The sequence below is a fragment of the Cottoperca gobio genome, chromosome 2, assembly GCF_900634415.1.
Source record: "Cottoperca gobio chromosome 2, fCotGob3.1, whole genome shotgun sequence".
NCBI classification, from domain to species: Eukaryota; Metazoa; Chordata; class Actinopteri; order Perciformes; family Bovichtidae; genus Cottoperca; species Cottoperca gobio.
The window spans coordinates 8,121,383-8,147,972 of NC_041356.1; the positions used below are offsets into that span (position 1 = coordinate 8,121,383).

At 43.0% G+C, this 26,590-nt stretch overlaps 1 protein-coding gene across 1 annotated transcript; it reads right to left on the reverse strand.

Annotated features, from left to right (window-relative positions):
• Positions 1–126: 126 nt before the first annotated feature.
• On the reverse strand, positions 127–21,255 carry LOC115022028 (FERM and PDZ domain-containing protein 4-like). Its single transcript, XM_029452821.1, is given in 17 exon segments — positions 127–4,150; positions 4,152–4,528; positions 4,847–5,866; positions 6,271–6,409; positions 6,534–6,716; positions 6,864–6,953; positions 9,404–9,530; positions 9,926–10,062; positions 10,534–10,653; positions 12,017–12,148; positions 13,223–13,330; positions 13,566–13,670; positions 14,761–14,806; positions 15,474–15,576; positions 16,532–16,683; positions 19,881–20,003; positions 21,209–21,255. Coding segments are annotated over 17 exon segments (6,015 nt in total). The 3' UTR covers positions 127–1,144.
• Between the last annotated feature and the right edge of the window lie 5,335 nt (positions 21,256–26,590).

The window sequence follows — 26,590 nt, forward strand, 5'->3', positions numbered from 1 at the left end:
AATGGGCATTACACCTTTTAGCTGTTGTATTTGTGTGCTTATTGTATGTTACAGTGAACCATTAAAACCAAGAGACACATGGTAAGAGACACAAACATATCTGTAAAACGTTTTTTAATAGGTTGGTGGATAAGAACAGGAATTGTTCCTCTCAAGAGACATAATTGCATCTTGATAAAGTGTGGAATAATAAATCATTCAAGCACAGAACTTATTCCAAAACAGATGATAATAAAACACAAAAACTTAAAAATGATTAGATATAATTAACACAGTGGTCAATCGGACATATTTTGTAATAAATAAATTAGAATATCTAAATTATTCTTATATATAACGTATTCTTAGAATTTAATATATTTAATTTGGTGGGAATAGTGTTTTATTTATTATTCTGATCTGAAATTAATCAATGTGGTACATTATGAAGCAGTGGTAAATGCAGTGCAATTGTGGTGTCCCTGTATTTTTAACATGTCTAACAAATGTTCCTCTCATCTTGCAAAAAACAACAACAACAACTGCATTGTAATGCAAAAGGACTGAAATCAGTTCACTTTTGTCATTCAGAAATTCAACCTAATATTAGGTTAAATTATGTGAATAAAATGATAGCAACAATTTCCTCACTGGACTTACAGTGACACATTTTACTTACATTTCCATAGATAAATTACAAATATCTGTAGTAAAACTGCACTTAATGATTGAACTGAAAGTGAATTCATTCCAGCAAGGTACAATATTTAATTAAGCTGAATACTCAATGGCTTCTTCACACTGCTACGGCAAATAATATAATTATATTGTATTTATGTACATTATATACATTTTTAGATAAGTTACATAATGCACAGGTAAAAGGGTATCTATTAGGTACATATGATATTACAAAGGTCTGTGACAGTACGGCTTTGTAAATATACATTACAATATTGTCATCAGAAAAAGCAAGTACAGTCAGATAGGACTGTTTCAGTTTCAGTTTTGTGTAACTTTAATGTTAAGTTGAAATGCAATGTTTTATACCTATTGATTTGGATATGGAGCTCTTCCAGACCTTATATGAAAAATATATGACTTTCCAGCAGACCCAAGATCTACTGACTGCGTAGGCCACACTATAAAGCATAAAGAGTAGCCTCTACTTGCTAAGCAGCGTTTTAAGGGAGCGGGTGAGTGCGTTAGCAATGGCCGACATGGTACTAGAGTGGCGGACCAGGGCTTTCACGCTGTGCTCCCCTGGTGCTCCCACGGTGGCAGCCTCAGCTGCTTTGAGCAGACAGATATAGTTCATAACAACTTCGTCAACTTTTGCCACAACCTCTCTCTGTTGGTGTGAGGCTGAGGCTCCAAGCCCCCTAACCAGACACATACAAGCTTCGCAGAGACAGCATAGCACCTGGAAGCTACATGTTACAGAAAGCAGCATCTCCTCAGGACTACTGTGGGCCTGTGCCATCCTCCGGCATGCCCGGCCTAATTCTTTCGATTCAACAGAGAGGAGCTGCTTGAACTGGGATACATCCTGGAGAGGCATCTGGGCTCCGCGATCACAGCGACCTACGCTGGATCTCACCAGTGCGATGAGCTCACTGGCGTCACGGCGGACATCGATGAAGCCGGAAGGGAAGCCATACATGCGGTCCTTTAGTGCGTTGATTCGTGCGAGACGGTCGGTAAAGCTCATGTTATTGAGGACCTCCCCATACAGCTGCTCTCCAGCTACATCCACTGCTGAGCCACAAGGCGATATGGCTGATGCAGCGACACTGCCATTATCAATATCGCTCCCACCGCGGCTTCGTCTGGGCCTCTCCCACTCAATATCATCCTCTTCTCCCTCATTCTTACGTTTAAAGAAACAGTAGCTAAAGGGCCCATTGCATCTCCAGGGACTGGTGTCCAGTTTTTGCGACCCCTTCATGTGTTTAGCATCTTTCTGCAATGGAAATGCCACAGACGCCCTTCTACAGTCTATCCTACTGCCAGTAGACCAGCATGTGTGGGAAGATACAGAGCCTTGGGAGTAGCTCTTTGAGAGCCGCTTCCTTGTTGGCCTCCGCTGCACTTTGGTCTCACCTTGCTGGGGCACAGATGGTGACAAGGGCTGCTGGCTCCGGCTTCGAGTGGGCTTATCGAACAGAACGTCCACACTCCCAGAACTGGCAGTCACATTGCTGGAGCTGCGTCTGAGCTCCCGGCCCCGTTGCAGACTATTGCAGAAGGGATCCGTCTGTAATAGGGTTGGGTTAACGGCCTGAATGTGGTTCTGAATCTGCCGGGACTGGATGGAATGGATGGTATCCTGCGTGCATCCTGAGTTGCTGGAGCTGGTGTTGGCTTGTAAGGGAGCAGACAAAGGAGGTGGAGGAGGTGGCGTGGGAGGTGGTGGAGGAGGTGGAAATTGAGGGTTGGGAGTTGGAGATGTAATGCAAGCCCTAGGGCCAGTAGATGTCTGCCTGATAAAAGCTGAAGGGTGGTCTCCCCTTCCTAGTGAGATGGTGTTGAGGTCTGCTCGTTGACCACTTACACTGGCGGCAGAGAAACAAAGAGAATCATTAGGACGAGAATGAGGAGACTGACGAACTGCATGCTTTGCCCTTGGGTCTGATCTGAACCAGTCCTCAGTGCTGCTACTAGGTTGGCTTCTTGACCGAGGTGGGGGACGGTTAGTGGTACCCCCACCCTCACGGTTTCCACCTGTAATGAATCCCCCGTCACGACTGATACAGCCCTCTCTCTTATACAGTGAATGGAAGTGCTCTGGGTCCATACCACTCCTCTCTAGTTCACTTTCCAGGCCAGAAAAGGAGCTTCTCCTCTCGGCAGTAGCTGGCCTTAAATCTAGACTCTCATTCAGTCTTTGAGCATGCATGTCAAGACTTCCTTTGAGTTTGGCAGGAAGTGTGGCAGAATGGTATGACTGTGGATTTCTATTTGCCAGCTGCATGGTGGTCGCATTAGGCGTTACTAAATTTGGGCTGAGGAATGGGGATGATATTGAGGATGGCATACAAGGGCAGCGAGCAATATTGTTGCCCCTATTCTTAACCATTTCGACAAGCTGAGGGTTACTAGTGATAAAGCGCCTGGTGTCCTTTTTTACTGCCCCTCCCAAGCCTGCACTGTGCAGCTTCCCTCCCTGATGCATCTGGCTGACTGTCAAATAGTTAATCAGTTGTCTGTAGGCCTCACTTCCTTCCTTTTGGTTCAGCCCCTTAAAACAGGCCTGTTGCTTAGCATGCAGATCATTTTGGGGCCTCTTGCTCCCAGTACCTGTGGTCTCCTTATGCTTAGACGGTGTGGCTGAGGAGGGACGACCTGGTTCAGCCCCAGCAGCGGGAGGGTGAATGTTGGGCAGCATTTTCCGAAGGAGGGCAGGGTCTGCATGAGGGTGGAGGTCTTTTCCCTGAGTGCTCTGGCTAGAGATGCCACGAGGCATTCCAGGTTTGTTATCTTCATAGTTTAGCACCCTGAGTAATGAGGAGGAGGAACTAGAAAGCGGATGCCTTTGCAAATGGTGGTGTTTTGATTCAACCGCACCAGGGCCAAGGGGTGAGTCAGTCGGGGTGGCACAGGCACTACTGTTCGTGCTGCCACCAGCATCCAGGGATGAGCACAGAGAACCCTGTAGTGAACTGTGGGCTTCTCCTTGCAAATTTGAAATCCTTTTTGCTAGATGGTACTCACACAAGCGTGCAACACTCTGCTGTCTAGAAATCGGCTGATGGTCATTTTGTATGTCCGATCCCTGCTCAGACCCCCCTGATCTGGACTTTTTAGTTGGGGACAGCAATGATGCCACAACTAGATGTTCATCTTGTTCAACAGCTGCAGCTCCGTTTCCTGCACCACAGTCTCCTAAGTTGACAACGTCTAATAGGTGTTCAGAGGTCGCGGAGTGAGGGCGGGGAAGTCTGGCATGGTCACGGGGGAGGCTGTTCATTCCGACGCCCTCGGCTGCAGAACTTTCTGCTAAAAAAGAATTCTGTCTTCTTTGACTTTCTCCTCGTTCACAGAATGAAGTGCGCTGGTCCATTTCAAGATGGATACGGTTCCCAGCACTCTCACCTCGATGCCCTTCCCTTGTGCTGAAGGTGTTGTACTTCCCACTGGAGTCCGCAGACTTTTTGTGATGCTTGCCTCCCTGGTGTGGTGGAACTTGGGCGCTGGAGAGTGGTTGAGAGGTTGGTCTGGGACCTCAACACCAAGGTCTCTGGCCCTGATGATGCGGTGTCCAATAGGGGGCTCCGTCTTGGAGGAACTGCTGGAGGCTGAAGATGTTGTGTTGGACTACGGGGTTTCTTCTGTATCGTTCCTACTGGGGTGGGTGATGCAGGGAAATCAGTTTTCTCCTCAAGTAAAGGTTGGTACCCTTCCCTTGTGGCCACTAGAAGACGCATGTGGCTCTCATTGAGCCTGTGAGAAGCAGCCAGTTCAGAGATTTCAGTCATCTCTGAGGAGTTGGTCTCATTGCCAGAATCTGAGGACGACTCTGGGCTGAAGCCTCGAGACGTGTAAACACCTAGAAGATAAGAGATATAAAGTTAAATATGGGTCACTAAGTAAACTAAGTTTGCTAACATAAAGGAGACAATAGGTTACAGAATTAAAGCTAAATTGTGGAGATGAATCACATTAAATACAAAACAAATATACAAAAGAGCAACCCAATAATGTTCAACTTTTCTCTGATAAAACAAACATAAATAAATTAAACTCACACACATTTTTGTGTGGACAGACGACCATAAACCTAGACCTTTGGTTGAGTCACAGTGGGTAAAAAGTGATAAGTGATAGTGATTAAACATTATTGTGCTTGCATTAGTATTCAACAGACCTGGATTGTTGCTGTTGGGTGGCGGCGGTGGAGGCCTTTGTTCAGAGACAGACAGAGCCTCCAGTGCCTGTAGAGTATGCATGACCGCATTATCCAGCCTTCTCTCCACTCCTCTGCTCCCTTCCCCCTCCCCCTGTGTTGGAACAGCATCAATTAACGATACTGGGATATCATCAATGTCGCATGTGCTTAGCGGCCTTCCCTCGGGTGCCGCGTCCTCGTCTGAACTGTCCCGAAAGCCTGGTGGTGGAGCTGCGATTGCAAGATTGAGTGTCTGCAGCAGTGAGTCGTCTTCATGGTCGTCAACGCTGTCATCGCCTTCAGGAGGAGGCAGTGACGTCAGGTCGATGATGTCATCGGTAGAACAAGAAAGCGTGAGGAAGGTAGCGTTGCCGGCTGCCGTGGCTAACCCTCCTTGGTTGCGGCAGTTTTCATCTCCACCTCCTCTGTGGTCGCCCACCGGTGTCCCACCTGTGGAGTCTTCTTCGCAGGAAGCGTCGTCGTCATCCTCTGCGTCGTCCGTTGTGTCGCGATAAAACAGATCCCTTAGCAGTGGCTCCTCGCCACCTTCCTCAGTTATTATGTTACTATACACATGTGTCAGACCACTGAACTGAAATGGCACCCTGTCCTGTGACCGAAAGTCTGTGTTGTTGTGCAAGTAGGGCGGTCTGTGCTCGAGTACCTCAGGGCTCTCCATCAGTCTTTCATAGCCTAAGTTCTTAGGCTGGTTCAAGGGTGGGTCCCCCCCAAAAATAAATGACACTTTGGCGCTCCGTGGTGAGTCTTGAGATTTGTGTCTGGTAGCGGGGGGAAGAGGAGGGGGCAACGGACTTCTCCGTGTCCCAAGGTCTCTGTCTTGGTTTTGGGGTTCATGGAAGTAAGGAGAGATGCTGTTTTCTCCCTGCCCATTGTCTGAATACTCAGAGGCCCTGTTGTAGACCTCTCCCTGGCTTGGTGATGGCTCCTCGTTGTCCCCCAAAGATGTGCTGTATGGCCATTCCAGGACACGATCCTGACCTGCAGACAGCAGAAATAACAGTTCTAATTATTTTATGCGTTTTATATTTCATGTTGATAAAATTTTAAAATGGCTATCTTTACTAGAATTTTGAGTGCTCCCCTTCCAAGACTTTTGAGGTTTTATGCTGCACTGTAAAGCATCAATGTTTAAGCCTCAAGTGTTTTTCTTCCCAACTTCTTTGAAATATGGAGTGTTCTGCCAGGACGAAGATCGTGTTTCTACAACATTCACAACAGTAAAGCTGTGCCGGAAAACACATTTTCTCACCCAAATGCAAATAATTTCATCTGTTACAGGAAATGATTTAAACACTGACTGTAAACTTTGCATGTATTTTGTATAAATAAGTAGCAAGTCCATACAGTTTTTAATCACCCACATATAGTTAATAATAACTCACTAGTGTCATCTCCTCCAGTGCTATTGCTGTGGGGCATGCTGAAGATAGATCTCCTTGAGTCCACTAGGAGGCGATAGTAGCCTGCTGTTAGACAGGCCAGATTCATTGCATCACTGGACTCCATGATGAGCGTGATGGGCTGTGAAAAAAAAAGAAGGAAAAGAAGGGTGGAAGAGAGAAAGGAAAAACAACAGATGCTGTCATTTGTGTTGGGGGGAATAATGTCTGCTGATACTTTTGTTTTCAGACAAAGCGGCGCTCACCCTGACATCCAGAACATGCAGCTCCAGTCGGACGTTGGTCTCGTCCTCAGTGAGGATCTCGATGCGGTTGACATGGCTGAAGTCGGCCAACAGGGCCACGAGGTTGGTCCGGGTGTTGATGACATGACTGATGCCGTAGCGTGGGCCTACTAAAAGCATCACATCTGTCTGTTTCTCCCCTTGCTACAGAAAGTAGTGTGTATGCATACGACAGTTAAAAGTCATTCAAAAAACAAATCAGGTATTAAAAGTTTTATCTTGAAAGATTTTGACAGAGATGCAGTTCCAAACCAAACTTATACAAATCCTTTCCAGGATTAATGGCCTTACCAAAAGTATTGATTTGAACTCCCTCCCTCCATAGAGTCTGAGTTCGCTGAGGTACCTCAGGTAATGCACCTTGGCCTGCAAAGCGCTCAGCTGCACAGAGAGAAGTGAAGTACATAAGTAAGCAATCAAACCGGAAACACTTCAACCTGAACCATTGTCTTTAATGCCAGGATGTAAAGCGCTCTGCAGCCATTTTGATCTGGACCACTGATTTTCCATTATATCCCATCATGTCATTTAAATTGGATTCAAATCTCAAGCGCTGCTCCACTGCAGTACTCTTTATGGCTGGTTTGTGTGGATATGTGCCTCACCAGCTATTTAGGGTCAATGGGATTTTCAACATTCAAACTTGAAAGTGCCTTTCTGCAAAGTACTGGTGCCTGCACTGCAATGAGGCATATTTATTAATGACCTGACATGTTTTATGTATTCATTGTTAATTCTTCACTTCTATACAGCGCAGATATAGCGTTTTTCATTCATTTATATGCAAACTAGCATGTTGAGTGTCCCTATATTTCAGCTCCACATGCTCAGGGAAGGCAATACATTTGTAATTCAAAAGCAGTTGAATAAAAATAACTACAGTTATTTGTATATGTGTCATACACAAAGTTGCTTTTATAACCACTCAACAGACTAATATGGTACACAGGGTTTAAATTAGTCAAATTAGATTTTAAAGACTTTTTTTTTAATGCCACTTGGAATTAAATTTAAGACCAACTTTAGAATAACCAAAAATTAAGAAAAACTTTGCCAAAATGTTTACTGCAACATAAAAAAATGATGTTATTATTTATTTCAAGATTTTAAACTACAATGATGTTGCAACTAAATTTAAGATTACCATCAGTCTCAGACACAAAAGGCTAATGGAGATGTCTGACCTCGCCAGACATCTCCATTAAAAATAATATTTGGTTATATTAAATTCTTAACCACCTCCTTTCCACAAAAGACGCTAATTTGGAGCGTCAGTGTTTTGAATTGCATGTCGTGTTCGTTAGTGTTCCTTGGTTGTAGTTCTCCCTAATGAGTAAAGTCACCTGTGAATGCGAATGATGAACCAGCACATCTTACAGCTCGAAGATTGTGGGGAAGACATCAATACCCCTCGAGTAAGCCTGACATTTTATACACGTAAATGGAGTTCAGGTGTGTTTATCATGAAATACATCCCATCATCCACTACATGAAGCTGTGTTAGTTAGATTAAGTTGGGCATCGAGCCATGCTAATTTGCCTGCTGATGAGTGATGTCGCCCAAACGTTTGGCTTCAGTGAATGCTTCACGGCTCGGAGACCGCACACCTTGTAAATAACGCTCAGAATATATATGCAATTTTATTTTCTGCCACTTTTAAACCAATCACAGGGGACCCTGGCATTAATTAACATACTGTCATGTGTCCTTTATATTGGTTTAACATCCAAACATGCACTGGTTTGAAAAGAAGCGCTACTACAGCAGGATACATAAAAAGGATGTAACCATATACATAATGTTGTTGTGGATACACTTTTGACCTTTATGATTATGTATGTAAGCTGTGAGTCGTAAAACTGAAGGATGAGATGATTGATTTTGTGTCTGATTTACTAATTTATAAAACTGCACATTTCACCCTGAATATGCTACGGTCAAGTCAAAGAACCTGCCACAGCTCAGACACACCAAGAGAATTGGGATGTCTTGATGTGAAATATTGGTGACTGACGGTTGTGTTAGTTTTTCTCTCAGTACTTTCCTGCATCCCTGCCCTGTCTGTAGCACTCAGCCCCAAACTCATTCATTCCTACTGAAGATGTACATCTTTAAAATATGTAGCGTCAGGAAAGTAATTTCCTAAAACAGCTGGGCTCTGTAGTTCTTGGAAGTAAGCAGTCATAACATTTAGCCGGGATTAACACATACAGTATTTGGTGCTCTTGTGAGTATTTATGGCAGCATGATGGCGTATGTGGGATTGTCTCAAAATAAACTGTGCGGCCCAAGAAACTAAGGCTCACAGATGTGTTTTTAATCACACTACAGTACTTTTTTTCTGCCTCATCCACAAGCAGCACTTGTGATTTCTCTGAGACAAAAATAACGCAACTATATTGTAGCTAGTCGAACTGACTCCCATGCAGCTAACCTTATTTACATGACAGCTGATAGCACAGTTGAAACTGTTGCACGGGTTAATGTAAATATGGCTGTTACAGAATTAAGGCCTGTATCATTAAAACAGTGAAACAAAGAGCTAAAAATAAGTTGAGCTGAAGTTGGAGAAGTGGCCCCTGACCTGGACATGTGTGTGTGAATATGAATATCTTATTATGCACACAGTTTGCCAATGACTTCTACTCACATTAGTATTCAAGGTCTGGCTTGACAAAGGGTCTCAGGTTGACAAGGGTGAGAACCTTTACAAGGTTGAGTATGGCAGCGATGCTATTTTAGGATAGAGCATCAGAACAGGGAGACGGTGTTTCTGCGCATGTCAGAAGTTTATTAACAAGGGCAAAGAAAGACAAAAAGAGTTGCTTACTTTTTTTCCTGGAGGCACAAGGTTCTGGTTGGTTTTTAGGATGTGTGTCAGAGCCTTCTTGATGTTTTTCTCCTTCATGCTGGTCAGCACGACGGGAGGCAGAAACAGCGGCAGACCCCACTCCTTCCTGTTGAGAGGAGATTGATTTTCAGCATTCCACCAGACTGGAGTTAAATACTTGGCAGTCAAAAGCTAGAAATCGGAAGACTCTCAGACGAAGGGACAGTTACAGAACATTGAATTGACTTTCAGGGAGGACTTTTCTCTGTACAACGTGTTTCCTCAATAACACCTTGTTTATAACATGTCGGCGAATGTTCCTAACTGTTGTGTGTTTGACACATGAGGCCCTATGTTTGACATTTCTTTAGATGATGTGATTTGATTAACCAGAAATTGTCGTTTTGCGGAATATGTCTCCAACCAAACCTGATAAAAAACTTTAAAAAGAAAAACCCAAACTGTCTAAGTCAGCCTGTTATGTCAAAAACACACCCAAACGCCACTTACACACAAACTTACTGGATGTACTTCAGGGACACTTTCTGGCTCTGTCTGGTTGTCATGGTGAGGATGTACATCTGCAGAGCAGCCAATCGCAGCGCGGCGTCGTACTTCAGCTCTGGGCCGAACCGTTCCAGGACCACGTCGTTACAGCTCTACGGCAAAGCGGGAAGCAAAGCTGCATTAGTTTTTTGGGCTTGTGAAGTGCAGTTTCATCTCTCCGTCGCAGCGGCGCTTCCTTGCTGAGCGGAAATCAGTAGCTGTCAACCTGTGTGGCTTGAGCTTCCTTCAAAGGGATACAGTTTCCAGTCCCTGATGAAGGACTCGGAAGCACAAAATGGTGAACGATGATTAGCTTTTGTTCTCTGAGGATATTTCACTTGACTAATTATCAAAGGAACCCACGGGGAAGCATTTTATTATTTTAGAGAGTAGTTTATACACGATTGCGTTTAATTGAGGACTTTATTTGCAAATGAAGGTTTTGTCTTGACAGTATTCATTAACTTTGTTAATTACCTAAAAAAAATCATTTCCCAACCATGTGCTAGATCGTATCCCTCTCGAGGTTGACAAAGTATTTTACAGAATTGTTTTTTTATGACTTTACTGGTGATTCTGCTCACCTGTACGTAGAGGTATTCAAACGCCACGGCGTCTCTCCGGAGCAGCTCCACGGGGTCCCTGGGCACAAAGCTGATCCTAAAGAAACACTTCATCTTGTCACAGCCGGGCCTCTGGGTCACCTGGGAGTCACAGAGGAAGGGAGAGAAGAGGGAACGAGGAGGAAAGACATCATGTGGAGGGTCACAGATGAGCAGCAGCATTAACAGAGGCGCAAATGAAGAAAAGCCTGTTGTGGGCATTTTCAAGGCAGGGAGGGTCTGATGTAAGACACTATAGAGTTGCATTATGGGTTATTGCCGATTGACCTATACTAGGGACTAAAGGTCAGGATTTGTCAGCCTGAATTGCATCCGATCATATGAGCCGTTCAAGCAGAATATACTTAAGCCTCAAAAGTATTCATTATGCAGCAGGGTGGCTCCTGTATGTATGTGAATAATTATCATATTCTAAGCACTGATCATAGTAACAATAGATGTCAAACAAACAGTACAAAGTGCTGAAATGCATTGAAGTAAAAGTAGCATAAAATGGAAATACTCAAGTAAAGTGTGTATGTATCGATATGTAAATGTTTGTAGTTATATACATCTACATATAGATATATATATATATATATATATATATATATATACCTGCCCAGGGACTGCGGATGGAAATGAGCCAATAGCTAACGTGCATGGTCCTTGTTTAACATTAATAATAATAATAATATTCCACCCCTGAGGATTGTAGAAGACGATGTTTTTTTTAATAGTGCTACATGAGTGTTATTCAAACCGCCTTAAAGCCTAAATACATGGTTTGTGTAATTCAGCAGCAATAACCCTGAGAAAGCCGACTTGTTCGCGATGGCTGTCTGTGCATTTGACTCCATTTCTTATTCAAGACAAAACCACAAGACCAGCATCATCTTTTAAATATTGATTATGTTTGATACATTATTTAATGTGCAAGTGTAGTGAGGGAAAGGGAGTTTATTTTCTATTTCAAGGACTACCAGTCTTCTCACATTGACCTGTCACCAAGATTGACACTCAGCTGTATTATAGTAAAGTGTGTGTTTTATCAAGCATGTCAGTGACTCTTAAACTGCCAGCGTATATGCCACGTGCACAACTTCACATCTCAACTGTGTGGTATGAATATTAAAATTGTCCTTTTCTGATCCTGCAACCTCATTAGAATGTAGCTGGCACCATGGCTGAGTGTGTGGTATTTGTGTGTGTGTATGTGTGTGTGTGTGTGTGTGTGTGTGTGTGTGTGTGTGTGTGTGTGCAGGAAGGTAGGTGTAATGTGAGCTGTCGTCCCCGCTGTGCCAGAGCTGATAAATGACACTGGGGTCCAAATGCTTCTTGAATACTGAGCAGGATTTTTTTTTTGCAAGATGGTGTGTGTGTGTGTGAGTGTGTGTGTGTGTGTGTGTGTGTCGGGATCCAAAGGAGACAAAGAAACTAAACAAAGAGGAGAAACATCTCCTACCTGAGTAAGCATCTCCTGCTCATGCAAGAGGAGCAGTTTGCTTCCAGAGCCTTCCGTCCTGTGTTCCAACACCAGGGAGAAGTGCTCGATGCATTTGATTGACAGTTTCTCTTGCAGGGTCAGGATCACATCCTGAAGTAAAAGCAGAAAAAAATATAGTATAGCAAAGTTACAGTATCTGGATGCTGTGCTTGCTATTGCATCCACAAAAACAGAAACCTTGAATATAAATATCAAAAGATGATAAATCTTTATAACTTTGGACATGTCTTGTATTCAGATGGTAATTTTCTCAGGTGTCACACGATAGAAACAAGGTCAAAATATGACAGTTAATTTATGCATGTATTAAGCTTAGGTAGAATACATTTATTGTTCTCTAGTATACCTGTAAATAATTCAAGCCCATTAATTTTTTATATGTAAAATAAATTAAATTTTTGTATTCCCTATCCCCTATCTCTTTTGTATAAGTGAGTTCAAAATAAATATGTGCATTTATCAGGATCTTATCAGTTACTCTTGTTAGCTATGTATTTACTGTGAACCACATCGAACCTTTCAATTGTATCACCGCTCACATACATTATTTCAATTTGTAATGTTACGAATGTTACGTTACATTGCTGTAGTTGTGGATAACTGTTAGCTTAGCTAGCTAGCTAGCATAGTAGCATAACGAAAATAATCTGTAATTTGCAAGTTTGATCATTTGACTACTAAATTAAGGAACACGCTTGTAGTACAAGTAATGACGTGACCATAGCATATATTTAATGCGAACATTGTAATGCGGGTCCTTTTTGACACACCCACTTATCAAAGAGTTTCCAATGACGAAAAATGTATTTTATGAATCAATATTAAACTAAAAGCCTCGTTAAGATACATTTAAAGTATTGACTTTAAGTGACTCAGCTCTTCCTAAACTATACGCTGGGAGTCACTTGGATAACAACTGAATCTCCAGGTCGAAAAATGTAAATAAGCTCTTTGCCACCTTTCCTAAATAAATGAGTTGCTCAAACAAATGGAACTAAGTGATTTAATTTCATGGTCTGTGTGTGTGCACACCAAGACACACTAATTTGCACTCTAAATTAATTTCCCCCTTCGTAATTATAGATGCTGCAGAGACGGATCATTTTGCCGAGTGTGCCTTAAGGGATAGAGAGCACACACACACACACACACACACACAAACACCTTGATAGAGGTACTGCTGTCGAAGCGAAAAGACTTGGTCTGCCCGTTCTCCAGGTAGACCTTCAGGACATTTGGCATGAACAGCATAGAGTTGTCCTTCACCAGGTTCTGCAAAGGAGGAATATGAGCAGTATTTTCATCCTGTGCATTTCAGTTCCCTTTAATAGAACACAGGTGAGGTTCAGTACGAGAAATTGTTTCATAAAAGTGTCTTTTAAAGAAGTCTTATCCAGCTGACATTCACTCAACTGTCTGTCTTATGTGGTAACCATCTGGTATTGCCTATATAGGTCATACATAAGTGTGTGTGTGTGTGTGTTTGTGCGTGTGTGGTAGAACTCACTGGAACCTGGCCGTTTATAATGACCTCCTCTGCAAAGCGCACTTTGACCGGATTGGACTTGAGCATGGCTTTTTTGGCTGCACTGATGAACGCTGATTTAGGGGACTGAGAGGCAACCGTCCAAAAAGAGAGAGAGAGAGAGAGAGAGAGAGAGAGAGAGAGAGAGAGAGAGAGAGAGAGAGAGAGAGAGAGAGAGAGAGAGAGAGGATGGAAAGACGAAGACAGAGAGAGAGAGAGAGAGAGAGAGAGAGAGAGAGAGAGATGGAAAGAGGAAGAGAGAAAGAGAGATGGAGGGAGAGAGATAAAGAGAAGCATAAACACATGCACAAACGGAGAGGGGAAAAACAGCACATTAGCTTTACATAACATTGGCAAAATCAATGAAACATTAATACAACATCTAATTTCCTGAAATTCGCAAAGTGCAAAACATTTATGGGCAATTTGACCAGAAACACGACCCTGGTACAACACAACACATACTTCAGAAGAGCATGGAGCAGGATGGATGCTTTTACAGTAGCTGGATCATTATTTAATCTCCTTCAAAGGAAGCGGCTGCTGTTTTTCTTTATTTTACTTGTTTTTCAATAAATCCAATTTGTTAGTTCAACTCTCAGTACTTTCTAACTTCCATATTTCTGTCACACACAACCCCAAGCTCATATGTTCCTAATGAAACATTGGTCAGTCACTTCCTTAGATAGTAGAACATGTTGAGTTTCATTCTTGACCTTGGAGCAAACTCAATCCGGTGATGAAGCTCATGTGATATGATAGAAAGCTCCAGTGTTCAGGGTAGTGAAAGTTACCGAGTGTGATTGTGTGGCTCACTGGTGTGTTTTAATGGTCTTTGAGGTTTATGGCAGAGAGGAATAAGATATCAGGCTCCGTCTACACAGACGTTATGTTACTAGGATCCTTTCATGGGATTTGTAGGCAGGAACAAATAAAAATATCGAATATAGCGCGGCCTTATCCTTTCAGTGCAGGGCAGAACTTAACAGGCCTGGAGGAGAGCCAAGGCCTGCTTCAAGTTTGAGAACATTGAAGGTACAAGCCACAAATCTTTATCTCCCTAAATATGATGTCAAGACAATGTCATTTAAGGAGTTTAATTTATTACGGTTATGAGAATTCAGAGGAGAGCTGCATACAATCCTTTCGGTGCATTTGCAAGAGCTGCTGTACTCACAGGATATGGTTGGACAACAGTCAACATGATGGATTCTTTGCAGCTCCTGAAGTGAGAAGAGGGCAGAGTCAACAAAATCGTCAGAAAACAACAATCACAGCGAACAACAATGGCAGATAAGTGGAAGGAACTTGATTAGCTCGGCTGAAATGGAATGAGACGCCTCTGGCAATCACCACTTACAAAGGAGACACGGTTTAAAATTAGACGCACACGCACGCACACACTCATTAGTTTCCCATTTAAAAAACGTGAAATATGTGACAGGATTGCAGGCGATTCAAAACAAGACTTCAGTCACGGTAAACTGAGTGCATTGGAATAGCAAAAAGCTTTGTCTTTCTTATTAATTCTGAATATTTAAATGTTCATCATCAAATGTTACGAGATGATGACAAAGCCTCGGCGATGAGCAAATGAGAAAAGCATGACTAATACTTGGCAAGCACTTCATTAGAGTTTCACACAGTTTTGTGAAATTAAAGATGAGATTTCTATAACAGCTAATTAATGATAATGACTTTGTTTCACTGTGACTTTGTCTGCTATGATCGGTATTAAACGTGGTTTTTAAAATGTTTCAAACTGCTTTACTTTTTTTTACAATGACAAAGTTCAATATTACAGCCTGTGGATTGGAATACTAAACCAAGTTAGGTGTTGAAAACTGCACACGTCAAACATGGGATATTATACTTTATGACAGCATTCACCTGACGAGGTCTATGACTCGTTCTCTGGGAGCGGAGCTGACGGGTTCATCGTTGATCATGATGATCTCATCGCCTGGCAACAGCTTCCCCTCCGATGGCCCGCCTGAATGCACGCAAACAAATGCAAACAAGCCAGAGTTGATCACACCGCTCATAGAAGAGTTTCAGCCTGTCAGCCGGAGATTGTCTCGGCTTGACTTTGTGCATATTAATGTCTCGGCTTGCAGCTCATCTCAGCGTGTCCGTGTCCTGACACGCGCAACCGTCGTGAGCGTCGACACGCTGCTGTCTTCAAGCACACGTGTTCCTCTCCTCGCCAAACACCTCTGAATAGAATATTCATTAGTTCAATTGTCTGCTTGGAATTCAGCACGGATTGATTATTGAGATGCCTAATGCCACCGCGTGCGTCGGGGCAGCCACTCGAGCTGACGGCCGACAGGAGGCTGTAAGCGGTGGTTTGGCAGTAATTTGGCAATCAGCCAGTCAACCTAAATAAACAATACTTCAGCTTATAAAACCCATTAATTTGTGTTTATTTTCTTTCTTTCGTGGCGTCAATAGTACTTCCTTTGTGCAATCATAGGCAACAGTCTGCACGGTTTCCTTCTAAACAATCATTACAGCAACTGTTTGCATTGATCAGCACTTTGCAAACAGTAACTAATGGAATCTCTCAGTGTAATCTCTCTGCATGCAAACTCTTGGATTGCTGCACTACAGCAGCATAGCTCGAGGTGTCAGGCCTTGTTTTCATACTTTGTTTTGTTAAAGTTGTTTTACTTTCTTTCTTTTTTTGAACACTCATCTTCTTGCTGTCAATCATCAGACACCCACTGGAGTGAACGGACTTCAGGAAGTCACTTTCTCAAACTCTATAAACTTGATCCATGTGGTATTCTTTAGGAAAATATATGCAGTTATTCAAGTGATTGTGTGAATGTAATATAACCATGGGCTCCCACAGGAAGCGAGCCAAAACACAGTTATGTGCACGCATGTTTAGTGAAACTTGAAGTAACAGAAAGTAAACAAAGCCAGCACAGCATAGCGCCTACCCGGTGTGACAGAGCGGACCACCACTGGTTTCTCGCTGCCTGCCACAAAGCCGAAGCCCAGGACCGGATCTCGCCTCATCTCCACCAGGCGAGGGGCGGGGGGGACCCCATCCAGGTGGACCTCCTCCAGGGAGCTGCTCTGGGACACTTGGCTGGAAAAGACAAGAGAGGAGGAGGAACACGGTGACGAGGAGAAGTCTAAAATGTGGACATCACACAGTTCACTTTGACTTTGAGTCTCATACAGTTTGCGGACACACTTATCCAGAGTGACGTTAAAGTGAGTCAGCAGATAACTTTCGAGAAGCCATGTAGCGGTTAATGGGCACAATAACTGTTACCGAGATCAAACCAATCTTGCTTGTTTTGCCATCCAATCAGCTGCTCAGAAGTCAGAGCCTTGGCTCAGGTAGGATCATTAGCGCAACATATTATGCTTTAAAAGCCACTTATAAAAGAGAGCACAGGTTCTGAATTCATAATGTGCAATCTGGAACCAATTTGCCTCTTACATCCATATACATGTCTGCAGAGCATTCCAAATACAAATGTACTGATCATTTCACCAAGTCACAACTATTCAATATTAATGTGTAAAGGTCAAAAAGGCTATTATTGCCATATTAGCACAATATCCTATATTTAAGACTTTAGTTTAGTTTCATACTATAACAATGTGGATGTGATTCACATGTTCTCAGTTTTATGCTCATATGGATAAAGCAATATCAATAGTGATACATGCAGAGAGCATGTATTCCTCTTCCTTTTTCAAATAGGCTCCAAAAACCTGCGTAGTCCTACTTTTATTCCACACAGAAATGGATGAGAATTCAAATCAGGGAATTGGTAAAGCATCGGACCTATAAGAAGAATCGAAGCTGGCATTGGCATCCATAAAAGCGTATATCAATTGCCATCCCTCGTGCCTTATTGAGAGTCACTCAGAATAAGAGCGCCACTTAAATGTAAATGTGCCATATTAAATGAAACCTTCCTGCTTTGCTGAACCTCAGACGTCTGTCTCGATCGGGACACTGAGAATGCAGAGTGCCTGTTAATTAAGAGGTGATATATGCTTTCAGTGGGGTTCGCTCATTCTTTCTCTGTCTCCATTTCTACCTCCCTCCCTCTTTCACAGCTCAAAAAGCTCCCTTGGCAGCCGATGCTTCCTCTCTGCACATTAAGTCCAGTACAGGGTGTCCGTTGTTACTTGGCCAACATCTTTTCCATCTTTGTCTTCCTCTACTGTCTATATACTGTGGCAGAGCAGACGAATCCTGCCTGGTCCATCCTACCCTTCGCATAGAAACTCATTTCTCTGCTTCATTTCATCACGTTATATTGTTTTTACATTTTGCATGACCAATCTGCCCTGATGATAAAGTGCGACTTTATCCGGATCAGTCTCTGCCACCTTCTTTCCCTCTTGCGCTTTCTCGTTCTCTCTCTCATTATCACATTGATCTGTATTGTACATACGGCGCAGAAATCTCAAACTAAATCTGTCTGTAATGAAGCGTGTTCCAATCTGCCATGTGGGTTCATCTTCCCCGTCAGGGTCAGCGGGGTTTAATCCCACGGAGAGGGCAGAACTAGGATGTCAGGGGGGGTCAGGGTAAAGCTGAACACAAAAGGTTAAATCCGGGTGTTGCTGCCAGTCCTGGAATAATGGAGGGAAGAAAAAAAAGCACGCACATCCATGCGTTTACCTTGACGTTCCAGGTTCTCGTCAGTTCTAATTGTTAAGGTGAGACAACTATTATAGGGAAAACGGCTACAATACAGTTCAGGCTTAAGTACATTATCGAGAGCAAGCTACAAAAGGACCATGAGTCGAAAGAGATGTAATGTAGGACAAAAAGTAGTAGGTTACAGTTACGCAACAAGCTTAATAGACCTACGCTCAGCCACCTGGCACCACATGTACCTGTGTATATGAGAAGGGCCGGGTTGTATTATGATATATACTGGGAGACTATATTCAATTAGACAAGTAGAGTGTTAGTAGACTAATGATTTCTTTAGTACGAGTCTATTTGGATGGCATACCGTATGCTTAGAATGTGTTTCTATGGAGGATGAATGCACTCGTTGAAAGTCACGTGTGTAATGTAAATACGCACTCCTGTCTGGTATTTTATCTATTGACGGATTCTAAAATGAAATTCTAGAAATGTCCAGTGTCTGAAAACGTCGATATCATAATTTATGTAGGAATCGTTTTATTCATATCGCCCACCCTGCAGTGTAACTCCAATGAAGAAGAGACCAAACTGGGTGTCAGCGGGGAACACTGCACCAGAACAGTTGGCAGAGTTTACAAAGCACACACAGATAAGCGTATGAACACACACACCTGCAACTATCCATGTTAATGAGCATCCTCAAGGCTGGCATATGCTTACTCTACACACACACACTGCAAAATCACTTATCCACTTTAACTTCATTGCACAATGGTCACTATTTTCAAACTTGTTACAACTTGTCACATGGCCATTTTATACTCTGTGCAAATAAATACAGCCAAGCTGCAAATATTACAGGGATTTCAAAGACACTTGAGTGGTGAACAGCATTGAATAACCTGCTAGATCCGGTTAGGTGAGGTTAGGGGAGTTATCTGTCCACTATAGTCAAATCAACTATTGGCTTTGCTCACTCTCGCTCTCTTTTCTCTTTCTTTGTCTGTCTCGCAGAAATCCAATTGTGATACTCAATCTGTGTCACCTCCTCTAAAACCAACAGCTTTTCTCTGGGAACAAAGCCACATGACCAGAGCTGAATCCCCTAAAAGAAGAACAACAGAATGTATAGAAAAGGTATACAGTATCGTAAGAGGACAGGAGAGAAAAGGGAAACAAGAACAGAAGATGAAGGTGGAGGAGAAGTATTGCAATTAATCTTAAGTGTTGAATGTGTGACTTTATCAGTGCTGCAATTTTCCACTGAAGCCCAGAAACCAGCGTTTTGGAAAGCAGAAGAACTAAGGGAATTGATGTCAAGGGGTCAAAGCCAATATGAGGACAGAAGGGAAGGAAAGGTCAAAGAGAAAAAGGAGGAGACAGGAGGACGTACACGGGTAAAGAGGGGGAAAATATTAAAATAGAAAGAGGAGATATAAGGAAAGGGGAAAAGTGATGATTTCGGGAAAAAACAAAACCAAATCAAAATACAATGTTAGTCGTGTAAAACAACTTTTAAACTCTGCACTACCACTGCTGCTGCTGCTGCGGATCTTCGTGATGCAACCATATGCAACTGTGGGCACTATATAATGATGACTGTACATCATCCAAACACGTGAGCAGACGCTCGCCGGCGTTTATGATCGTTCTGTACATACTTGGTGAGGCAGTCCCGTCCCTCCCTGGTGCTGTTCATGCTGTCCCAGCTGTATGGAGGCCCCTGCAGTCCGGCCCAGGAGCCCGGCCCAGGGGGAGGCCAGCCCGACATTTTGTTCTTATGGCTGAAACAGAAAGGACGGGAAGAAATCAGCATTAGATCGTAACACATCGTCTTTCTACACTTTCTAAGCAGTGGAGTTCAACCGCTTCTTACGCTTTTGTATTTGGAAATACAGACACGTGGATCATTGTCTTGAATCATGGCCGAGCAGACAATAGTCCGGAATAATTTGTATGCATCTCACGTAATCAAGTTGTTTGTACCCGGCTTGACCGCTGACTTATTTGTTACGCAACTACCAGATCTTTTTCCTAAACCTATCCTGGTAGTTTCGTTGCCTAAAAAAAAGGTTCTAGACTGAAAGAAGGCACCGATAGCTCGTGTTGGTAAGATATGAGAGGATATGCAGACTGAACCTGGTAAAATGGAGATGATCCACCGAGAACAGGAGTCATACATAAACATCACAGCACTCCCCCCTCTCTCTGGATACAGCCACTCTGGTTAGACCCCTCTCAGCCCAATTAGTGTGACCTCTTGTCTCTTGGTGTGTGGCAATGCAGTGCGACATAGCGCCGCTTAGTGCAATCGACCGAAGTCAAATAACGGCTCATCGGCTCCGTAGATTGCCGATCAACAGCTGCATGCACGGCCAAGTGCTGCGGTGAGGAAAGAGCACCGATGTGACAGCTGATTCGGTTATTGCGATGTCATTGAGGAGAACGGTGAGTGTAGAGAGACAGAGAGGGCGGAGACAGGAGAGTCCACCTCAGTGTGAATTGTGCAAAAGACTGTTCCTCCTCTAATGAGAACGAAAGGGACCACCCTCCTGGATCTACCGTGCCGAGTTAAGTCTCACACACTACAGCGACTAATCATGCACAGATCGTAAAATTCTCCACGGAGTTAATCACAAACGCAATAAAAACATCATCAAGCTGGAGGAATGCCACTGAATTCTACCATCTCTGCACTTCACACTCATATTTGATGTATTTTGGAGAACACTTCCTCCCAAAGCCGTAAAGCACGAGGACAAGTTTATTGTCCTGATCTCAAATCAAAGACAGCAAGCTGACGCACAGCTGCAGTAACAATGCATAGATTAATGGAATTTCAGTAACAAGACTCAGAATGATATGTTACGCAGGATATTCTCCACTGTGTGCTTTTGGGCCTTTTCCCATTAAAAGCAAAGGCCACGATTGATCCGTCATAAAGCTCTGCAGTCGATAGAAGTTCTTAAAATAGTAAGCAACGGCGTACTAGATGAGGACGTCATCACCGTAAGAATCCAGCTGATCGATTCCCATATTGTGCTGTGGACGGGTTGAATACATCAGTCAGTCATGTCATAGCTTGCAGTGTGTGAAAAAGAAAAGTGGCCTTTGATGAAAGATGTCAAACGAGCTCCACTGGAGTTCTGGGGAAAGTGTTCAGACCCTCTCACTCATCCTGCTGATCAGTTGTCATGTACAAGGAAATAAAAAGTGTACTTATGATACTTCAGTTGTCTCAACACACATATCTTCCATTCTTCCATTAACACCAGCTGCACGGAAAACAAAAACAAAAAGGCAATAGATCCGTTTCAACCCTCTGGAGTGTCACTCCTCTCGATTCTGTTGCCATGCAAGGCTTTCAGTCAGACGCTTGTGCTTCTGCTGATGTTCAGTCATCCGGGGGAAAAAAAAACAGATCGACCGCCACTTCAGAATCCCAATCAGAGGCTCTTGTGCTCAAAATATACAGAGGCCGTGGTGTTAACGGCTGTGCAGATCTCCAGTGTGAAGTCAGACCTTCATCTGTGTTTGTCATTGTGCTGCTGCTGCTGCTGCTGAGAGCAGCTTTGGTCCAGACTGAACTAAACTGCCGAGGCCTCGCCTCCTTTATCCCATAATCCCTCTCATCACAGAGAAAACAAATCCATGCTATGTGTGTGTGTGTGTGTGTGTGTGAGAGAGAGTATGAGTATTTATGTGTGTGTATGAGAAAATGCGAGGGAGAGAGAGTGTGTGTGCATGTATGTGCGAGTGTGTGTGTGTGTGTGGAGTAAGAGGCTTTTCGGAGAGCAACTACGTGTGTGGAAACATCGCTGCATCTCAGAGCTGGAGCCACACAGCATGAAGCGTTGAGAGGAAACTGACTCTGAAAGTTCACCTGGATGGCATTAATATTTCACTCTTCTTCCTCCAGCAAAGAATAAGTCTTTTTTGGTTGATGTCAGAATGAGAGAGAAAAGGGCAAATGGTTCTGCCAGTAAGATGAAAAGGATAGTTGAGGCACCAAACCACTAATATTGCCATCCCTAGAGGCAAAACAAAGATACATTTAAGGCCATATTGTAAATAAAAAAAGGCTTTAGGAGGGATATTTTCGACACTGTCATGCTCCTTTGCCTCCCTCACTTGCTGAATGCAGAATGTACGGATGGACATGCAGCTACAAACTCAAACCTGCTCCGATAATTGTGTTTACCATTCATTACAATGACAGTAACACTAATGTGACAAGGAACAGCTGCATCCTCTATCCTCCACCTTCCGCTCCTTCCACTAGAAGTGCAAAAGGTGACTGACAAAAAGAATCTCTGTGCAGAAACATCGACAGATCACAACACAAAGCACTGTCGCTAGAAATGTAACCCCTGCATTCACTTCATGAAAGTTGCCTCCTCGATGAACTACGCAGCAGAGTTTTTGTCCAAGTGCAGAGTTCCCGTTTCCCCCCCCCGATATCATGCATTTCAACGTACCACGCATCCAAATATATGCATCCAAAAGAAGCAGCAGGGTGCTTTGTTCTTGGGGTTGACAATTCTTTCAGTGAACAGGTGGGACAGGATTTAAGGAAAATTGCTAATTATTTTTAAATTATTTGTAAATGTAGTAGCATGATCGAACGAGGACAAAGCAATTAAGATGTAAGTATGTCATTGGCTTTATTATATTTATAGATAATAGAGTAATTCATTGTTTTGGACAGGTTGATAGTAGAGAGACTGCCTGTGCAGGTACTACCAAGCTTGTACCTGTTTTTAAGAAATCCACAGAGAAGCATATCTTGTCTCAATTCAATGGTTTTGACTAAATTAGAATTCTGACGCTTGTTTCACGTGTAAAACCTCGCCTGCCTAATTGATTTGTCATGGCTAGTCCCTCATAGACTGCCACTACAGATATTGATCCTCGCTGTCTTTTCATTAGGTTGTTTGAAACACGAAGGGACGGAGATTGGATCACAGTGATGTATCGCACGTCAAGGCGTAACCTCTACAGTCACCGTGTGAAACAAGAATACAAATCCCCCCCCCCCCTGAATATATTTCGCAAAACCAACGCCTATCCTTATTTAGTAACATGACATGATGCTTTCTGGAGCTCGTCGTTTTTTTTTTTTTTTTGCTGCATCATATGTGAGACCTTCCTATCACGGAAAGCAGCCGAGCCAGCTGGCACAGACCTCCCCCTGCTCAGCCGCCGCATGCTCCGGTCAGCAAGAACGCACGAGCTCTGGGTGCATCTCCCAACAAATGTTTCATTTCCCATACACCGCTGCTCCGATTCAGATTGCTACGGTCCAGTGAAGTAATCCATGACAGGGTTCAGACAAGGTAGTATCTATAGTACCACATACACATGAGCCTAATATGTAATAGTCCATCAGAGTAGATTATAATCCCCCTTTTTCTCTGACATGTATTACAGTAAATATGATTGCTGCGGCTTTCAGGGAGAATTCTGCAACTCACGAGCCAACATAGGTATTCATGTCCTAAGTCGTAAATTAATAATTCATTACTGGAAGTGCAGCAAAGGAAGTTACAGGTTCGTCGTGGCTACTTCAGTCAGTTTGGAACGTGTGAGCAGCAGGTTAGCGGCTGTTAATTGTGATGACACATCGGGCATTGTTTCAACGACATGAGCCAAATGTGGCTGCCAACAGTTGTGTGTGCGCCGTGCAGCCGAAACACTGTGCAAAGTAAACAGCTACAGTTGCCACAGACAGTCCAATCTAAGTGATGCACTTGAGTTCATTGCAATGTTGTGCATGGCGATATTAGGGTGGATATTGATCTTGGATACGCCTAAAAGCAAATTCTGCCTCTCATCGCAGGAGGTTTGCAGCTACAGTAGTTTATGGTGGCTAATACTCATTTCTAGTATTGGACTGTCCTCTGCCATTGAGCCAGCTTCTGTCTCTTCAAATGAAGGTCAGGAGCAGAGAGGGATCTGAGTCACTGGGGCATTTCTGCCTTTTTCCTCTTCAGAATTTGAATTGTAATTTAAACAAGGAGATGTCCAGGTCATTTGAAAGAGTGTTTCTGCCAAAGGCCTGGCAATTTATTACTGCAGGGAGTTTGACCTTCCTTTTTTTTGTTGAATAGACCACACACACACACACACACACACACACACACACACACACACACACACACACACAGACGTAATGTCTTGTTAAACCCCCGGAGGATCTTTATCAAGACTGACTGGATTTGCACAAAAAGCAAAGAGCTCTCTCAAGATGCTTTAACCTACATTATATACAATGCTTACTACAGCCAGTAGCGTAAATCCACCCCCCCTCCCTGCCAATTCTCACCACTTTACACTTGCGAGAACTCGGGTAATTTAAGCTCCACAACTGTTCGTCGTCTTTCTGAAAGCATCAGCTGCTGAGTGTCCTGCATGCTGATGGAGCGGAGGACTCCTCTCAGCATACAAGGACATGTAGGTTAAGTGTTGGGTGACATATACAGAGAACATTATTTGGTTCATTGATTATTCATTTTAACAACAGTGTTTCTTTTATACATTGATTATAATGACTTAAGTGCTTTAGGAAAGTCTATCTGAATGCGGAAATCGCAAGAAATAGATGAAGAAAAATAACTTTCTATAAAACTTTTACATTTAGCCTGAAGTAACACAAGAATGTATCATGTTCAAACATAGCAAGCGGCTCCATTATTAAAAGCTCTGGTTCTGGTTGAAAAGGAACGGAAGAGGAGGAGGATAACATAGAGGATAAACAGTATGAGATAACATTTTACAGGTTAATTGCATGTCACACTGTGTAATAATAAAATGTCAACTGCAATCTGTGTCAGACAGGCGGAAATCAATTGAAGCACGCTGGATTGTGTGATGTATGGCTGGGGGGGGGGGGGGGATCACAACACTACGATGTCAAAAGGAGGAGAAATGTGCGGCATCCATACGTTCTCGTGACTTGAAAATGCGGCAAAGAAACTAGAACACGAACAATATATGAACACTGATGTGGTATCCATGTGTTTATGAGTGATTACAATGTTGGTGCGGCAACTTGATCGAGAAAATAATCTATAATGAAAACAATCATGAGCTGCAGCCCTATCACAAGGGATTGATCAATTATTGAAAGCACGTAATGCGGCAGGTTTACACAGTTACAGCTGAAGCTGAATTAATTGGATTTGTGCTGATGTCAGTAGACTTGTCCAATGTGGCATTGATCTGTCACTAGACATCTCCTAATTCGCTTGCTAATGGAGCCTCTTTCCTCTTCGTCTCACTCATTATGATCATTAATGTCCCAACTTAACACACTCAAAGCTCCAAGCAAGACAACGCCTGACCTTCTTCTTGTCCGATCCACATCCTCTGCACAGCCTCTTTCCATGTTTTGTCCTTTTCCACTCTCCCTCACTCCCTCAGTCTTCCTCTACGACTTTGCGCAGTTCATAAATGAAACATTGGTGCACGTTGTTAAAAGTTGCCATGAAAGTGCTCTTACTTTATATAGCTTTACTATCTAAAGACAACATGTTTTGGCTCTCAGTGCACTTCATATACACACGAGCACACACACACACACACACACACACACACACATGAAAACATCATGCACACATGGTTTCTTTGTTGTGTAACCCCTTGCACATTAAGCTCCAGGTCTGCATGCACTCTAAACATCTTGCAGAGTGCAGATGTTTGCTAAACAAGCAGAACTCAATAGAACAAAAACAGCAAGAGTTTCACCAAGTTGTTCATTTGCAGCAATCTTCTTCACTCATAAACTTTACCGTTTAAACACCACATTTAGATTAGATTGAGGCAAAGTCAAGTCATTTCAATGGATTTGCTTCGATCAGTGAATTGTCTGACAAGGGCAAGTAAATCCACACGATTCAACATTGCCGAATGTTGCATCATTGACTAACAGCGAGCCGTCTTGACGGTGCCGCAGACGTTTGTGGAAACGGAGACCATTCAGTTGTGTTTGACCTTCTCTGTTGGAGTTTAAACTACTCCACCAAAGAGGCACTGATGAAACACGAGTCAATGGTACAAATACGTGTTTTAAATGAACTATTTGTCCCATTGAGTTATTGTCCTTTTAGGTAGCTTGTAAACTGTCATTCAACTAAGTATCAGTTAGCAAGGTCGTTGGCTTAAAGAGCTTTTTATACCTCTTCGTTAACTCTTTATTGAATGAAAGGATGTACATGGCTAAGTCCACAAACAAAGCTCTGATTGGTTGGTTGTTTTTTGAACTATGAATATCTGAAAAAATCATTCTGAAGTCTGGAAATGATATAGTATACACATTCAGCATGGCATTAATCTGGAAAAATGCTGATGTTGAATGACTCAAACGGAGATT